Raw genomic sequence first — 17,374 nt, 5'->3', positions numbered from 1 at the left:
GCTGCGGTTGGTCTCTTGTGATTTGTGGCTTGCCAGCAACTCCTGTGTTTCATGGAGCGCCAGAGGTCACAACTCAATACAGGTCTATTGAAGCACCCCACGGGGCTGGGTTTCTTTACTCGTCACCGGGCCGGTGATGAAGGGAAGTCTTGGAGATGTCACGGAGGCCTGGCCCTGCTTCATGCCCCCGAGGTGTCCACGAAGGGATGAAGGGGAATATGGTGGGGAGTAGTTGTCTCGTGATGTCACCTGTGGTGTGTGGCCAGGGATTATCCGCCGCTGCGGGTGCTGTACTCTTGGGAGGATGGTGTCGCAGCTTGGATGGCTCAGCTCCACACAGGTAGAGCCAGGCCCCAGGGGAGGATGATGGGGGTGGTAGTGGACGATGGCCCTGGAGCATGGAGCGCCGGCGCCAGCAATGATGGGCTGATGCAGTGGATGCGGTTCAAGGTCTTTTACTCACTGTTAAGTTGTCACCCTCGGAGTGCAGGTTTCCACCGTGATAGGCCCCAGCCGATCCAGGATAGGTCGGAGGCCACCACCGGTGTTATGAAGTGTGAGACCTTTCTTTCTGCGCTCTTTAGTGTGGATCCCGTGACGCGAAGTACTTAGGGACTCCAGTACTGTGTTTAAATTTCCATCCCATTTATCAGGTAGCATGAATCCTTTGTTGGGCCTGACCGTGATCACGAGTCCGAACTCTATATGCCACTGTGCTCTGGGATCTTGTGGTGGGCAGAGAGACGTGAAATCCCCCTGTCCTGCAGATTCTGATGGTGCAATGTGAAGTGTACGCCATCCTAGGGCTCTGCACCCTGAAGTGCATCGGCTGCAAGGGAGCAGTTAAGCTCTCCCCTCAGCAACCATGTTGTCTCCTACGTCCCATAGCTCGACTGGTAACCTCCTACTCTTCTCCTCTCTCCCTCCCTGAAGGAGCTCTTAAAGACTCACTTCAGCCGGTCCTGAGGGACCTCTGAAGCACTCCTCTCAGTGACCGTGTTCCTTTGTCTCCTGGACTGTTCTGAGGTAAATGTGTCTTTGTTCTTTCACTTCCCCTGTGCTGCCCCCACCTTCCTGATGACTCACTAGTCGTTGGGAAAGTTCTGTTGCTATGTTGACCACCTCTAGCCCAGTTCAAGTGGGAAAGCACCTGAAGTGTGTGTGTGTTGTGTAAGCGATAAACACCAGCAGTTAACCTCTTCCTTACCCGTGAGGAGTACTGCACCTTAATTGAGATGCAATACCCTGTGGCGACTGAAGCCTCAGGGGCGCCACACTATGACCGTCTCATTCTGGCTCTCAGAGATGCATTGAGCGCTTGTGATGTAACCTCTGACTTCCGGGTAGTCAGAAATTAAGGGTACATTTTGTCTCAGCGGGACCAGAGCAGTGTCAGTAAAAGGTGAAGCTGCTGGAAGGTGAGTATATGACAGGGGGCTTACATTTAAAGCACTAAAGAAGCACTAAAACCACCACCCCTTCAATGGAGTAGTGCTTTAAGTTTGTGGGTGCTACGTGGAAAAGTTTACAGGGTATGAATACTTTGTCAAGGCACTGTATGTATCACACAAACATATACAGACCTATGTCTCGACAGTAGTTGTATCACAGCTGTGTCTGAGTTGTATGGTAGCCAAACATGAGGCCTCCAATTACTAATAATGTATGTAGCTGAAACATTGAGCGCCAACTTGTGGATCTCCAGCAGTTGTTGTACTACAACTCCCAATTTACCTGTCAGGGCATGCTGCGACTTAGATTCCCAACAGTTGGAAAGCCACATGTTGGTTTTCACTGATCCCGAGGAAGGAATCCACAAGAAACTAATGAAGTCAAAATGGCCAAATGTCGTTGACCACCTCAAATAAGCACATGTTTGAGGTGGAGGGGCACATTTCGCCTAGTGTAGGTCATCTCCTGCTGAATAATAGAGTCGGGGCTAGAAGTCGAGCAGTGTAGGTGCCAACATAGTTTGTTTGCCAGGTTGGTTCCAGAGCTGTATTAAGGAATCTCTAAGTGTTACCCCATCCCCTATGTGTGCACTTACCTAACAGTTAAATAGGTTGTCCGGTGAAAAGAATAACATGTTGATCAGGAAGGAAGGGGGGGTCTGATTGCTCGGACCCGCACTAATCACCAGAACTGGGATTTTTTTCAATCTCCGTTAGATTACATGCTACACCATCGCTCCATTCCTTCCCTAACACTGCACTCAGCTTTTTCCTGCAACTTTTTGAATAGAATTTGAATGAAGCGGCGTTTTGGCATCCGATTTGTCCAACCTGGGGATAAATATTCGCCAACTAGTGCAGGCAACAGTGGTGGGACATCCCCCGATCAATAAGTTATCCTCTATCATGTGGATAGGTGAGACAACCCCTTTAAATACATTTGTCTCCTTATGCCATAAAATGGGACATGCATACCGCTATATACCACACACATTACACTGTACATATAAAAAGCACTGTATCGCTTACATGCACACGTGTATACACACAACACATACACATTGATTATACAGCAGTGGTGAGCAGAGAACAAAGCTCCTTTGCCAAGAGAGCTGATTCCTGTATCAAGTTACAACAGCTGGGCACATTCCAGAAGTGTAGGGGTAGCAGTGATGAGCAGAGAACAAAGCTCCTTTGCCAAGAGAGCTGATTCCTGTATCAAGTTACAACAGCTGGGCACATTCCAGAAGTGTAGGGGTAGCAGTGGTGAGCAGAGAACAAAGCTCCTTTGCCAAGAGAACTGCTTCCTGTATCAAGTTACAACAGCTGGGCACATTCCAGCAGTGTAGGGGTAGCAGTGGCGAGCAGAAAACAAAGCTCCTTTGCCAAGAGAGCTGCTTTCTGTATCGAGTTACAACAGCTGGGCACATTCCAGCAATGTAGGGGCAGCAGTGGTGGCAAAGGAGCTTTATTCTCTGCTCAAGAGAGCTGCTTACTGTATCAAGTTACAATAGTTGGGCACATTCCAGCAGTGTAGGGGCAGCAGTGATGAGCAGAGAACAAAGCTCCTTTACCAAGAGAGCTGCTTCCTGTATCGAATTATAACAGCTGGGCACATTACAGCAGTGTAGGGGCAGCAGTGATGAGCAGAGAACAAAGCTCCTTTACCAAGAGAGCTGCTTCCTGTATCGAGTTATAACAGCTGGGCACATTACAGCAGTGTAGGGGCAGCAGTGGTGAGCAGAGTACAAAGCTCCTTTGCCAACAGCTAATTTGAAGTCCCGGATGTTGAAATTTGGAGCTAACCTCCAGTCCAAGTCTTTTCATATGCAGGTGTAATATTGGTTTGTCATCCTGAGCTTTGTCAATGTCCGTAGGTGACCCATGAATCCGTCAGCTAGTGAGGACCCATATCCGCTGTCTATCCCCGGAGAGCCACGTGTTGATGTCCTGTAGTAACATACATGTCCCATTTATCCTCTCTGTCCTTCCCCTCTGAACTAATGCTTTTATGTCTGTGTCGTTTCTGTGTGCGTTTGTCTTGTTTTCTGACTTTACAATATCTATTATGCTTTAGACAAATACCCCAGGGAGATTATGTAAAAAAGGCTGGAGATGTCGACTCCTTTTATAGCGACTTGCCTCCCGGAGTCAGCTCAAACTCAGGATCTAGTTCTAAGAAGAGGTCTGCTATTCTGTCGCATTTTCAGATTTCTGCCTGTTCCATCCCACATTATTCCATTAGTCAGAACATTTCATTATTTTGCAGAAGGTTTGATTCCTTTTAATCTTCTTCTTTGTGGAATAGTAATAAAGGAAAGACATTAATCATTTGACTTCAAAGGAGCTGTAGCTCAATTCTTGGAGTTGATGACGACCAAATTATGATCTACCCCTCTAAATTGTCTATTGTGATTTTATGCATATACAGGCTGAAATAATGGGCTCCAACTGGGGTCCCAAGATCATCATTGTTCCTCCCCATTGATGTCACCATAGAGTCCCTCACAATCATCTTGCTCCTTTGAAGTCAAAGCCAAAAATTGTTGTTAATCTTATATTTGTCTTTTTTGACTACTTGGATTCATTATTGCATGATACGATGACTTCTCTACTTTCAATACTTTATTGAGTTGAGGCTCACATACTATAAAAGTAGTAAGAAACAGACAGATCAAGCCAAAGGTGCCCGAGGACATGAGGCAACCCTTGTTAGGTCCATCAGATATCTCTCCCTATTCCCCCTTAACACATCAACAACAGTTCTGTATTTTTAATAGGAGAGGGGCGAAAGCCGGTGCCAGAGACAGATTTGGCCACAACTTATCTCCCATGAGATCAACAAAATCGGGACTTTAAATTTTACTACTCAATCCTCGAACAGGGATTTACAAGGCCACATACACATGAGATGTCTGGCCGGTCCTGTCAAAAAATTTGGAATCGGATGACTTTAACCTACTGCGTATAAGGGTCTTTAATAATCTGCAATAAGACCCTCCCTAATATTGCACATCATGTATAGTACTGGCTTTTTGAAGGACCCTTTGGTCTCCTCAACCTTTAGCGTCCAGGTACAAGTACAAGATCCTACACATCCTATAGTTCTGGCTTTTTGAAGGACCCTTTGGTCTCCTCAACCTTTAGCGTCCAGGTACAAGTACAAGTTCCTACACATCCTATAGTTCTGGCTTTTTGAAGGACCCTTTGGTCTCCTCAACCTTTAGCGTCCAGGCACAAGTACAAGATCCTACACATCCTATAGTTCTGGCTTTTTGAAGGACCCTTTGGTCACCTCAACCTTTAGCGTTCAGGTATAAGTACAAGTTCCTACACATCCTATAGTTCTGGCTTTTTGAAGGACCCTTTGGTCTCCTCAACCTTTAGTGTCCAGGTACAAGTACAAGTTCCTACACATCCTATAGTTATGGCTTCGGGAGTCCCCAAATTTTTCAGTCAGTTATATTAAAAGCACCAAAAGAAAACAGTCAGCTCACCCGTCCAACCGCATATGAAGTCTCCAGGAATCTACACGGAAAGGCCTGGGTCTGGACTGATGAGCACATGTAGAAGAAGCAAAGAAATTCTGGAGGACCAATTTTGGAGACGTAAAATTGGTAAAACATCCAAACGGACAGTTGCATTAAAAAAAGGTGTAAGCAAATTGCCACGCTGCACCCCTAAAAACCAACGCGTTTCATCAGTGTCAGTGGCTATGCCTTTAGGGGACCATGGCAATTTACCTACACCTTTTTTTGATGCCACTGACTGGATGCTTTAACATTGGATACATGAAAGCTGACTAATTTTAAGTCTCCAATACTGGTCCTTCTTCATCGGCGGAATTTATTTGCATCTTCTGAAATGAATTATATTCCAAAGGCATAATGTTGCTTTTTGAACTCCAATATACAGTACTGGCAGTCCCTTGCTTGCAAACTCGATTGTCTTTATAGGTTCGTTCGTAACGTAAATTTGTATAGGAATAAATTCAAGATTGACAAGAAACCCAAAAAACTAATACATCATCATCACTCATTTCTTTGGCTTCCCCGTTGCCTGCTACCCGCCATCCGGTCCTCTTCTTTCTGCATGTCTTGAGTCAGGAACTTACATACACATACAAAGTCTCGGCCTATACTGAAAAGGACACAATGGAAGCAGGAGGGCTGGATGGCGGACAGTGAGCAGCGAGGCGGCCAAGGAGGCTGTTTGTAAGGCTGAGTTCACATGTCCTCTAATCATCCATTAGAACGGATCCTGCTGAGATCTGTTGGCAAAATGATGTCTGCCGGATCCATCTTTTTAACATTGGAGTCCACGGAGAATGGATCCTTTAACGTATTGCTATTTATCTTAAATTTGAAATGGATCCTCTAAGAAAAAAACTGATCCATTACAAATGCAAGGAAAACAGATGGCTAAATAGACTCCAATAGTAAAAAAAAAATGGAATCTACAGAGATCAGTTATTTAACAACGGATAAAAAAGTTGTGTTTGCAGAACTTTTTTTCCCAACAGATCTCTGCAGGATCCATTCTAATGGATGATTACTGGACATGTGAACTCAGCCTTGCTCTGGGACTACTGTATAAGTTTTTACTGAAATATTTTCCCCTAGGTACCATATAGCAGCACGATATGGAGCCTGGGTGATCTACAATAAAATGATCACATCGATGAAATCTAAGGGGTACTTTGCACACTACGACATCGCAGCTGCGATGTCGGTGGGGTCAAATTGAAAGTGACGCACATCCGGCGTTGCTGTCGATATCGTAGTGTGTAAAGCGTTTTTGATACGATTAACGAGCGCAAAAGCGCCATAATCGTATCATCGGTGTAGTGTCCGACATTTTCATAATTGCGCGGCAGCGACGGTACGATGTTGTTCCCCGCTCCTGCGGCAGCACACATCGCTGTGTGAGAAGCCGCAGGAGCGAGGAACATCAGCTTACCTGCGTCACCGCGGCTGACACCGGCTATGCGGAAGGACGTAGGGGGGGCGGGATGTTTACATCCCGCTCATCTCCGCCCCTCCGCTTCTATTGGCCACCTGCCGTGTGACGTCGCTGTGACGCCGCACGACCCGCCCCCTTAGGAAGGAGGGGGGTCGCCGGCCAGAGTGACGTCGTAGGGCAGGTGAGTGCATGTGAAGCTGCCATAGCGATAATGTTCGCTACGGCAGCTATCACAAGAGATCGCATCTGCGACGGGGGCGGGTACTATCGCGCTCGGCATCGCAAGCATCGGCTTGCGATGTCATAGTGTGCAAAGTACCCCTAACGTCCTGTGGGGCAATTCTCAGGTCTTTTTTAGAGTAATCCCACCTTGCAACGGACCCCCCATTTTAAAAAAACAAAACATTTTCTACAGGTGAATATATGCTCACCAAAACAGTGTGTAGACCATGTGCTTAAAGGGTGGCTAAATTTCCAAGAAGAGATTTCTTAGGCAGCTTAGTTGACGACATAAAGCAAAGCATAATCTTCGTGCCTCTAATCTGTCACTTTACGCCCCGGCCCTTTAATAAACCCCTCTGAACATGGGAAGGATTCAATAAAGAGTGCTCCTTATTTTCTGCACCAGGTTTTAGTTATGAGTCCAACAAATAGGTAAGTTTTTAATCTATTTTTTTCTAAGTTGTAGTGCCCCTTTAATGGACTTTTTTCACTTTCACGCAAAATGTACTACTATAAAGATGTAAGAAATTACATATCAGGCTTTATTTTATTTTTTTAGCAAAATTGATATTCTTAGATCGAGTAATGAATTCAGCCCCTTTTACTTAGATACAAAGGAGCACCAATACAAAGGAAAACCTATGGAGAAGGGTGGTGCTGATTCTTAAAAAGATATCCAGCCCACAATGTTCATTTTATAATAAATAAATAAAAATAAATAAATAAATAAATAAAAAAAAGAGTGTGTGTGTGTGTATATATATATATATATATATATATATATATATATATATATATATATATATATATATATATATATATATATATATATATATATATACCGTAAATAAATATATATATATATATATATATATATATATATATATATTTATATTTAAACCGGTAACTGACCTCACCATATGGGTGGCAGGTGACATAGCACTAATGCCACTGCCTTCTAGAAGTCCCCATTCGTGTGATCCACAGAAGGCCATAGGGGAACATTTGTCTTCCTATCCATGTCTAGAACATTAGGGGAGTTTAATCTCTCTTTTTTTAATGTCATTGATCTGACACGTTCTTCCATGGTGTTTGTCCAGCACTTACAGCCTCATCCTCCCTTCACTGCAGATGAAGGATTCAGTTGTGTCTCTTCTCTTCCTAGGTCTAATGGTTTGTCGCATTCGTGGAGCGAAAGGATCCCGGACACTAAACACGTTTCCGATGTATGTGAAAATGGACGACCAAGGAGTAACTCCTGGCAAGGTAAATTTACTATATTTACTATATTTTATATTATGAAAAATTTAGTATTACCAGTTATGTATATTAGATTTTATGACAGGGTATTGATCCAGGGAACTAGTCTGATTGCCGGATGTGGAGTCAGGAAGGAAATTTTTTCCTCATTGGAACTTGTTTGCCACATTGGGTTTTTTTTTGCCTTCCTCTGGATCAACATGTTAGGCTACGGGTTGAACTAGATGGACTTAGAGTCTCCCTTCAACCTTAAAAACTATGATACTATGATACTCAGTCAAATCCATCAGTAGATTTTGCCAACACTCCTGATCTTGAGTAGATTTGCATTCCATAGGCCCCCCATACACATTCGATGAAAGTTGGTCATTTTGGTGAGACCTGCCAAACATTTGATGTCATTGGGATTGGATCTTTTTAATCGCTTTGTTTTCAGGGGAGATTGGCTGCTGTTAGAGGTTTCTAGACAAACAGTGGAAACCAAAACTCTATTTCACAGCACGCTCACACACAGATATAAGACAATAAGAGGTAAGGAGGAAAATAAGTAGAAAGAAGCAACAAGACGATGAGAGAATTCCACAACAACTCCAAGCACCAGCAGGACTGGGATACAACAACACACAGACCAACACAGTAATGAACTATAGTCGGCAAGGGGAGACAGATTCCACCATCTTAAAAAGGCGGGGAGTATATGTAATAGATTTCCAACAATGTGATCCCAGATGTAACCAGCACCCTAGCAGAGGATAACTCTTGCTAGCCTGACGATTAATGAGGAAAAATTAAAGTGGTGTAAGATTACTCATTACCATTAATGAGAACACAGCTGGTTGACGCCCGAGCCTGCCTGTGTAATTCAGAAACGCCAGAGAAGGCATAATGTGGAGTGTCAGAATTTGTAGTGTGAACAGCGTCTGATGCCGCCATGACATTCAGCGAGTTTTATGCAAAACTCTGTGTGACACTTTGATATTAATGGTTCAAATTAATCAGACTCACTTCAATGCATATACTCCAGAATGAACACTAACCAGTATACAGAGCTGTCATGTTCTGGCCCTGTACAGTTTATTACCGCCACTGAGGGACCTACTAATAGCTGATCAGTGCGGGTGTTGGTCTTCCACAAATATGGTACTGAAAACCAATCAGAAGTATAGCCCACCTATATCAAAGTCCTGGACAACCCCTTTTAACAATTATATGTAATGATTGAGACACAAAGATATTGTTTTCATTTCTTACAGGTAACATAAGCAGCAGCAGGAAAAAACTAAGAGGAAAGAGATTCAGACCACGATCAAATTCCACTGAGTGAGTACATTGTATTCTTCAGGTCCTGGAGACTCTATATGGGTTTACATTAATGTCTATCTTTGAACACTATGTAATTTATATATATATATATATATATATATTTTTTTTTTTTTTAAATTTAATCCAACTCTTATACGGATTGGAGTCCTGTTTTTCTGAGAGCTCCAAATCCCCTGCAATGATATAGAGATAAGTGATGAAATACTTCTTACCTGGAGCCACCACTAGGGGGAGCCTACTGTACATGATTATGATTTGAGCTCAATAATAAAACAATGTGCAGCAAGCTCCCCCTAGTGGAAGCTGCATGCAACGAGAAACCTTCCATTTAACTCTACGTCGTACAAAGAATCCAGAACCTTTTTTTAACACAATAAAAGCTGTAAAGATAATTCAAATTAATCGTCAAACAATGTCAAAAATAAAAACAATATCATGTTAAAAGATGGATATTTTCTATAAGGCTTGTGGCTCTCCAACCATCATAAACCTACAGATCATAACTAGCTGAATCCCTCAGTAATAATCGAAAAGCTGTCAAACCGAAGGAAATTTTTATCTTCATACATTCAGTTCGTTTGAGAGTCAACATTTACTAACGGTCCATGTAATGATGAGACAAGAAAGGTTTATATGTTATCTTTAGTTATATTAGTATATTGTTTATATGTTATCATTAGTAGTAATTAACTCATGTGAGTCCACATTGCAGATGTTCAGTACTATGTTAAGGGTTTAAAGCAAATGCCCAGCTGTAAACACTGGGTTTTTTTTTTATCTAAATGTGTTCAAAATTCTAATTTTACGTATTTTTAATACGTGCTACATCTTTATTTTTTAATACACAGCTTCAAATCTGCATAGAGTTTAAAGGTAAAATGATTCGTACCTGTAATTACCACTAGAGGGCGCATTGGATACTGTATACTGTTATGCTCCCCCTAGTGGTGGCTGCAAGCATAATTTTTTCCCTAATTCTTAGCAAGTGGATCTGGAGTGTTTTATAATAAGGAAACCAGGAGCGACGTAACTATATATTAAGAAATAGTAATTAGGTATTACATTGTGTTTAAAGGTTGAGATTCATTTAATCAGTGAGCAAAATACACTCCTTCTATGCCTCTTGAACTCCAAATTAATAAGATCTGTTTTACGAGCGCTCGGGAAATCAATATAGTACACACCTAGTATGGTGTACTTAAGAACTCCCCTATATTAGAACATGTGACCAGTTTATATAGGGTCACAGACAAAGGGATAAGTTCCCTCTGAACTATGAACCAATAAGAGCAGTAGGGGTGTAAATGGAAAGGAGGCAGTTCGCCGGTCACAGCGACGTCGCCGAGCAGGTAAGTACGTGTGACGCTGCCGTAGCGATAATGTTCGTTACGGCAGCGATCTTCACATATCGGCATAACGATAGGGGCGGGTGCTATCACGCTCGCCATCGCTTGCGATCTCGTAGCGTGTAAAGCCACCGTTACCTGAACCCTATGACATCATTAGTTATAAGATAAGATGGAAACTATAAGAACAAAAAGGATTCTGTTCTCTCACACAGTAAGGGAGCCATCAAAAAGAATGTTGCCAGAGACTTTTGCTGTAGTCTATCAGACTGCAAACAGTTTTTTAGCTCAATGATGGAGAATCTGGTTTTCCTTCCATTCTCTCCCATGGGATCCTTCCTGCTAATTCTTCCCTGCGAAAATTCTAAATCCTAGATCTTCTGGTATTCTTTTCATTGGTTGGCACAGAATGTTGTCATTCCAAGTTGTTAAATTAATAAAATATATCAGAAAGCTACACAGTCTCATGATATAGTGTGACGTGGAGTATTGTCTTGTCATGGAAGAAGACGCCAGTATCAGATTATTGGGTAGCAGCAAATGTGAATAGTGATGAAACTCAGAAAGAGAATGTCCACTCGATCAGTTTCCTGATAAATCATTATCGTCAGAGGTCGATTCTTCGGATGCAGAGCTCCAAATCCCTTGTATAGTCACAGATTTAAAACATAATGTCCTGCTGCCACCACTAGAGGGCGCACACTGCATACTGCAAACCCCCTTTATATCCATTACATCCCGCAGATATTTTGGTGCGAGTTCTATCCGTGCACAAAAAATCACAGTGTGCACGACTATCCTCCAGTCCAAGTGCTGTCCTTTTTTTATTTTTTTATGGATAGCACTTGGACTGAAAATATGGTTTTGTGAACAAGCCCTTAAGGCGAGGAACATAACAGCTGGGGCTGACTATACTATTGATTCCAGTTGTTGCGGTCGCGTCAGCAGTATGTTATACCTGACATCCTTTCACTGCTGATGGAGAAAACTTTGTTCCTGAGGTCACCGACCATGTACAGCCAGGGCTGGAAAGGGGTTAAAGGATTGCTCTCCACTCTATTTAAGGAGTACATCGCTCCTCTGTCTTCTTGATTGATGGATGACCGTGCGCTACTGATTGATTGGTACCTCAGACCAGTGGCCAGGACTGTGCCTTCTCCAATCCTGCAGACCGCCACAGCTTTGGAGGAACAAAGGGACACAGAAACTGGCTGCAGCCATCATTAGAGTAACGCTTACAAGCTCTATAGCAAAGAGCTTGTAAGTGCTGCTCTGCCTGACTAGGAAATCTCTGATGACTGCAGAGGGGTCTGGTTTCTTAAGCAACGAGCAGTAAACTATTAAATTAAAAAGTAAACTGCAGAGTTGCTTGTTTTTATAAGCATTTTTTTTTAATTCTATCCATTTATTATATTGAGACAACCCCTTCAATTTAGTGCTCTTAGTAATAAAACAGTAAACTCCCTCTAGTGGTAGCAGCCAGAATGTTATATTTTATATCTGTGTCTATTCACTTGATTCGGGGCTCTGTATAAGATAAGTGGGGCTCCATCTGCTAAAAAGAGATAGTAGGAAATTAATAGCGGTAGAAGGTTGACAGTTAATAAAAAGATACAAAAAGACTGACCCGCACATCCAATAGGCGTGAACAGGTGCTAGCTGAAAACACATTCTAACTACAAAACATATACAGCTGCACACTAATATGCTAACAATGAATAACCTAACCTGAAATGCCAATTTGAAATGGCATTTCAGGTTAGGTTCCCGATATACAGAGATCACCTTGCTGTTGGTTATCGGGCTCACATACATTGGCCAATACATAAGCTAAACATCTCTTTTTTCAATTATTCCTATAGCAGTAATGCAATACCAGAATTCACGTATTCATTGTTAGCATTTTAGTGTGCAGCTGTGTGTATTTTGTAGTTTATAAAAAGGACACATAACAGTGAAAAACAAAAACTATAATATAAAAGCCCATTTTTGCTTATAGGAACTCTTCATCATGTTACATGACCAGGAATGTTTAAACCTTTCCAATCCCCTAGACCACCAGGGCCATTATGATTACCCCTTCAGCCATATAGATCACCATGGAGGCAACATTTTGCATTGCCGAGGCCACGCAATAATGGATATTCCAGCTTAGCGACTAAATGTGTTCAGGTTCCCACCATGCTCAGTAGGAAAAGGAACATTGGTAAGAAACATTATGTTGTACAGAATCTGGATGTAAAGATTATTTCCATCCACTGACAGCAAACCGGGATCTTGAATAGTGACAAATAATGTACTAATACTGTGTCCCGTATACAAGTAGAAAATACGCACGTCCATTGCCTGCTGCACACGGGAATACGTCTACGGACGGTTTTTACTTTTTTGCAATCATGTAGGTTATAGGTTTGATTTTGGGGGGCACAATGCTGTTTTATACCTCTGTTGCATATTTTATAAATATATTTTTATCAGGCACATCATAAAGTGACAACCATTGCTGTGGACCAGAAGTGGAATCAAAGCAATTCTTCTCGCAGATGGCATTTAAATGTGTCGCAACACTTCAATGAATTCCCTCAATTTTGCCTGGGACAAAGAGCTCACAAAAGTTTTATAGACGGGTGGCTGTCATCCTTGATGCCCATGTACCCAATACGGGGATTGTATTTGTTAGCTAGGCCATTATTTGTGATAGTAATCCTGGCCACGGCTATAGCTGGGGTGGCGCTGCTGACAGGGCACCTTCCCCTGGTTGTATGTGCCCGAGGTCTATATGTATAAGTTACTTCACCATTATGTGGGATAGCTAATTTAATATTTTTCCTAGGTGAAGAAAAGCCTAACTATCTCTCTGGAGCCCCCTCTGTTTACCCCCACGCTGATTTTGCACATTTGTGTATTATTGGGGTCCATATAATAAACATTTTTCCCTGCAATGACTCATTTAAAGAGTTTTTCCCCCCATTAATACGCCTTTTGTTTAGTTGAGCGTTGATAATATTGTAAGAACTCTAGTCAGATCCCAGAATTTTAATCCCCTTCACCCCCGGGCGATTTTCCGTTTTTCATTTTCATTTTTTCTTCCCTTTTTTCCAATAGCCATAACTTTTTTATTTCTCCGTCAATATGGCCATATGAGGACTTGATTTTTTGCTGGACGAGTTGTACTTTTGAACGACACTAATCATTCTGCCTCATATTGTACTGGAAAACGGGGAAAAAGTTCCAAGTGCGATGAAACTGCAAACAAAAGGGGAAATTACCGTATTTTTCGGACTATAAGACGCACCTGACCATAAGACGCACCCTGGTTTTAGAGGAGGAAAATAGGAAAATAAAATTTTAACCAAAAAATATGGTCATGACACACTGTTATGGGGCGAGGATCTGCTGCTGACACTGTTATGGGGGTAATGTCCCCAAATTCTCTACTAAGGTACCCCATCCTGGTAAGGATCCTCCTGCCTTGTATATGATCCTGCTCATATACCCCCATCCTGCTCATAATATACCCCCCATCCATCCTGCTCATGATATACACCCATCCATCCTGCTCATGATATATCCCCATCCATCCTGCTCATGATATACCCCCATCCATCCTGCTCATGATATACCCCCATCCATCCTGCTCATGATATACCCTCATCCATCCTGCTCATGAAATACCCCCATCTATCCTGGTCATGAAATACCCCCATCCTGGTATATGGTCTGTGGCACAGAAAAAAAAATAAACGTTTATACTCACCTTTCCTCACTCCCTGAAGCACCGATCTCTGTCTCAGCTGCAGCGCCGCTGTGTGGAGCCGTCACCGTGTGTGGAGCCGTCACCGTTGTCTGCAGCATCGCGAATCGATGTCTTCCTGTCTGAGCCCGGTCAGCTGAGCTGGTGGACACTAGCGGCGCGCACAGCGATGACGTCATCGCTGTGCGCGCCGCTAGTGTCCAGATCAGCTGACCGGCACAGACCGGAAGACATCGCGCGATGCTGCAGGGGGACGGCTCCACACACGGTGACGGGTGAGTGCACTGATTCACTGCACCCCGCGCTGATAATGATGCACGGGGGGCAGTGAATACAGCCGCACATGATCACTCCAGGCTGTAGTTGCCAGGGGTGATCACGGCCTGCTGTTAATTATGCGCGCACCCCCCCGCCCATCATCCCGCCCACCTGTCAGCACCGGTTTCGCTGAGAGATGATGGGCGGGAGGATGGGCGTGCATATGTAATGAGCGGGCCCACGTGGTCACAGCAGGCGCTGCTGCAGCCTGCTCGTGCCCCCGATGGCCCACTCCACCGCAGCACCCTCATTCCCAGCCGCAGCCCTATAGTCAGACCATGAGACACACCCCCAACTTTCCCCCAACATTTGGGGGGAAAAAAGTGCGTCTTATGGTCCGAAAAATACGGTACACTATTGTTAAGGTTTTTTTTTTTTATTATTTATCATGTTCACTATATGGTAAAACTGACCTTGCAGTATGATTCTCCAGGTTGGTACGAGTTTGTAGATACCAAACATGTATAGTTTTACTTTTATCTAAGTAGTAAAAATTTCTTTAGAAGTTCATAAAAAAAAAAAAGAATTGCACTTTTGTAACCATTTTCCGAGACCTGTAACGTTCTCATTTTTCAGGATCTGGGGCTCAGTGAGGGCTTATTATTTGCATCTTGAACTAGAATTTTTAATGAAACAACTTTTGGGTCAATGAGATGTTTTAATCGCTTGTTATTGCATTTTAATGCAATGCAACTTGCGGCAATCACAAAACCATAATTTTGGTGTTTGGAATTTTTTCCTCGCTATGCTGTGTACCAATCAAATTAATTGATTTTATATTTTGATAGATCGGGTATTTCTGAACGTGGCAATACCAAACATGTATTTTTTTTATTGTTTTATTTTCAATGGGGCAAAAGGAGGGTGTTTTTAACTTTTTCTTTTTTTAAAACTCCTTTATTTTCTACTTTTTTTAATTTATTTCAGGTGTCCCTTAGGGGACTTTATGGCTACACTATCTGATCGCTTCTGCTAATTCTTTTTAATTTATTAGTAGGAGAGTTGTCAGCAGTGATGAATTATCTGGCATTATCCCAAATTTTTGGAAATGGCCCTGAAAAATTCAGGCATATTTAAAAAAAAAAAAAAAAAATCCCCTAAAATGAGCATCCCGTCCAGTTTGGGTTGTTCTTGGGTTAACTTAAATATTGGTAAGTATGTAGTTAGACAGAAATCCGCTTTGCTTGTAGATTAAGTTTTATGTTTCATATTTTTAAATGGGGAAATATTTAGTGCAAACTTTAGCAGTTGTTAAAATGGAATTATCAATAAAATATTGACCAAATTAGAGGCTATAGTTCAGTTTACATATTGAGATTCACAACACATCTTGACATGATAATTATTCCCATTGCATGGTTAGATGTTTACAATTTAGAGATATTTGTGCCCGGCCCCCTGTCCTGCTAAGGAATGCCCCAATCCCACATGGAAACACCCATTTTTGAGTGGGGTTTGTATAAACGTCTACCCTTTGCGCCCCAGGACACCACAAATATTCCAGAGCTGTTTCCGAAAAATCAGGACATTACCAGCAAGTTGACATGTATGTCCCTCTACTGGGAGCCTTAATTAACCCCATAGAACGCTATATTTCAAGATGACTTTATCGGTGCCACTGCTGTTCGAGTATCCTAATCACTGTCTAATATCTTGATATACAGGGGCAGACATACCATTGGTGCAATCTGTGCCGCCGCACAGGGCACCAAGAGGTAAAGGGGTCCATTTCCTCCTCCAAAACAGGTTAAACTATTAGGCTAGAACGGGCCCATATATTATTGTTCTTGCACAGGGGCCCTTTTCTCTTTCTGTCCGCCTGTGTATAGATATACACCATTATTTACCACAAGATCTGCTCCATGACTTGGTCTACTCTGTGTATCTTTTGGGGAGATTTATGAAACAGTCTAAGCATTTATTGCTCATAACAACCAATCAGAGTACAGCTTTCATTTCTTATAGTGTTCACGAAAAATGTAAACTGCTCTGTGATTGGTTGCCATGAGGAACAAAGGCCATTTTGTAAAAATAAATCATAAATCTGTGCCTCTGACACTTGGTTTCATTGAACACAGTGGGACTAAACTGTCTTAAGAGTAAAAGTGTGGGCCTCAACTGTCCTAATAGTAAAAGTGTGGGCCTCAACTGTCCTAATAGTAAAAGTGTGGGCCTCAACTGTCCTAATAGTAAAAGTGTGGGCCTCAACTGTCCTAATAGTAAAAGTGTGGGCCTCAACTGTCCTAATAGCAAAAGTGTGGGCCTCAACTGTCCTAATAGTAAAAGTGTGGGCCTCAACTGTCCTAATAGTAAAAGTGTGGGCCTCAACTGTCCTAATAGTAAATGTGTGGATCCTCAACTGTCCTAATAGTAAAAGTGTGGGCCTCAACTGTCCTAATAGTAAAAGTGTGGGCCTCAACTGTCCTAATAGTAAATGTGTGGGCCTCAACTGTCTTAATAGTAAAAGTGTGGGCCTCAACTGTCCTAATAGTAAAAGTGTGGGCCTCAACTGTCCTAATAGTAAAAGTGTGGGCCTCAACTGTCCTAATAGTAAAAGTGTGGGACTCAACTGTCCTAATAGTAAAAGTGTGGGCTTCAACTGTCCTAATAGTAAAAGTGTGGGATTCAACTGTCCTAATAGTAAAAGTGTGGATCCTCAACTGTCCTAATAGTAAATGTGTGGGCCTCAACTGTCCTAATAGTAAAAGTGTGGGCCTCAACTGTCCTAATAGTAAATG

General features: G+C 42.5%; 1 protein-coding gene across 6 annotated transcripts in view; it reads left to right on the top strand.

Moving 5' to 3' along the window:
* The window catches only part of ADAM22 (ADAM metallopeptidase domain 22), a 331,085-nt gene that overhangs the window by 287,795 nt on the left and 25,916 nt on the right, over positions 1–17,374 (top strand). For 2 of the 6 annotated variants that reach the window (XM_075315604.1, XM_075315605.1), the window contains exons 27-29: positions 3,529–3,636; positions 7,801–7,901; positions 9,149–9,215. In XM_075315604.1, coding sequence (XP_075171719.1) covers positions 3,529–3,636; positions 7,801–7,901; positions 9,149–9,215 — 276 coding nt within the window. Of the gene's footprint in view, positions 1–3,528; positions 3,724–7,800; positions 7,902–9,148; positions 9,216–17,374 lie in introns of all 6 variants that reach the window. The other 4 variants (XM_075315602.1, XM_075315603.1, XM_075315606.1 and 1 more) reach the window with 2 other exon arrangements.

This window comes from Anomaloglossus baeobatrachus, chromosome 6 (genome assembly GCF_048569485.1).
Source record: "Anomaloglossus baeobatrachus isolate aAnoBae1 chromosome 6, aAnoBae1.hap1, whole genome shotgun sequence".
Lineage (NCBI taxonomy): Eukaryota > Metazoa > Chordata > Amphibia > Anura > Aromobatidae > Anomaloglossus > Anomaloglossus baeobatrachus.
Note: the sequence above shows the minus strand (reverse complement) of the source record. Positions and strands in the feature narration are given on the sequence as shown.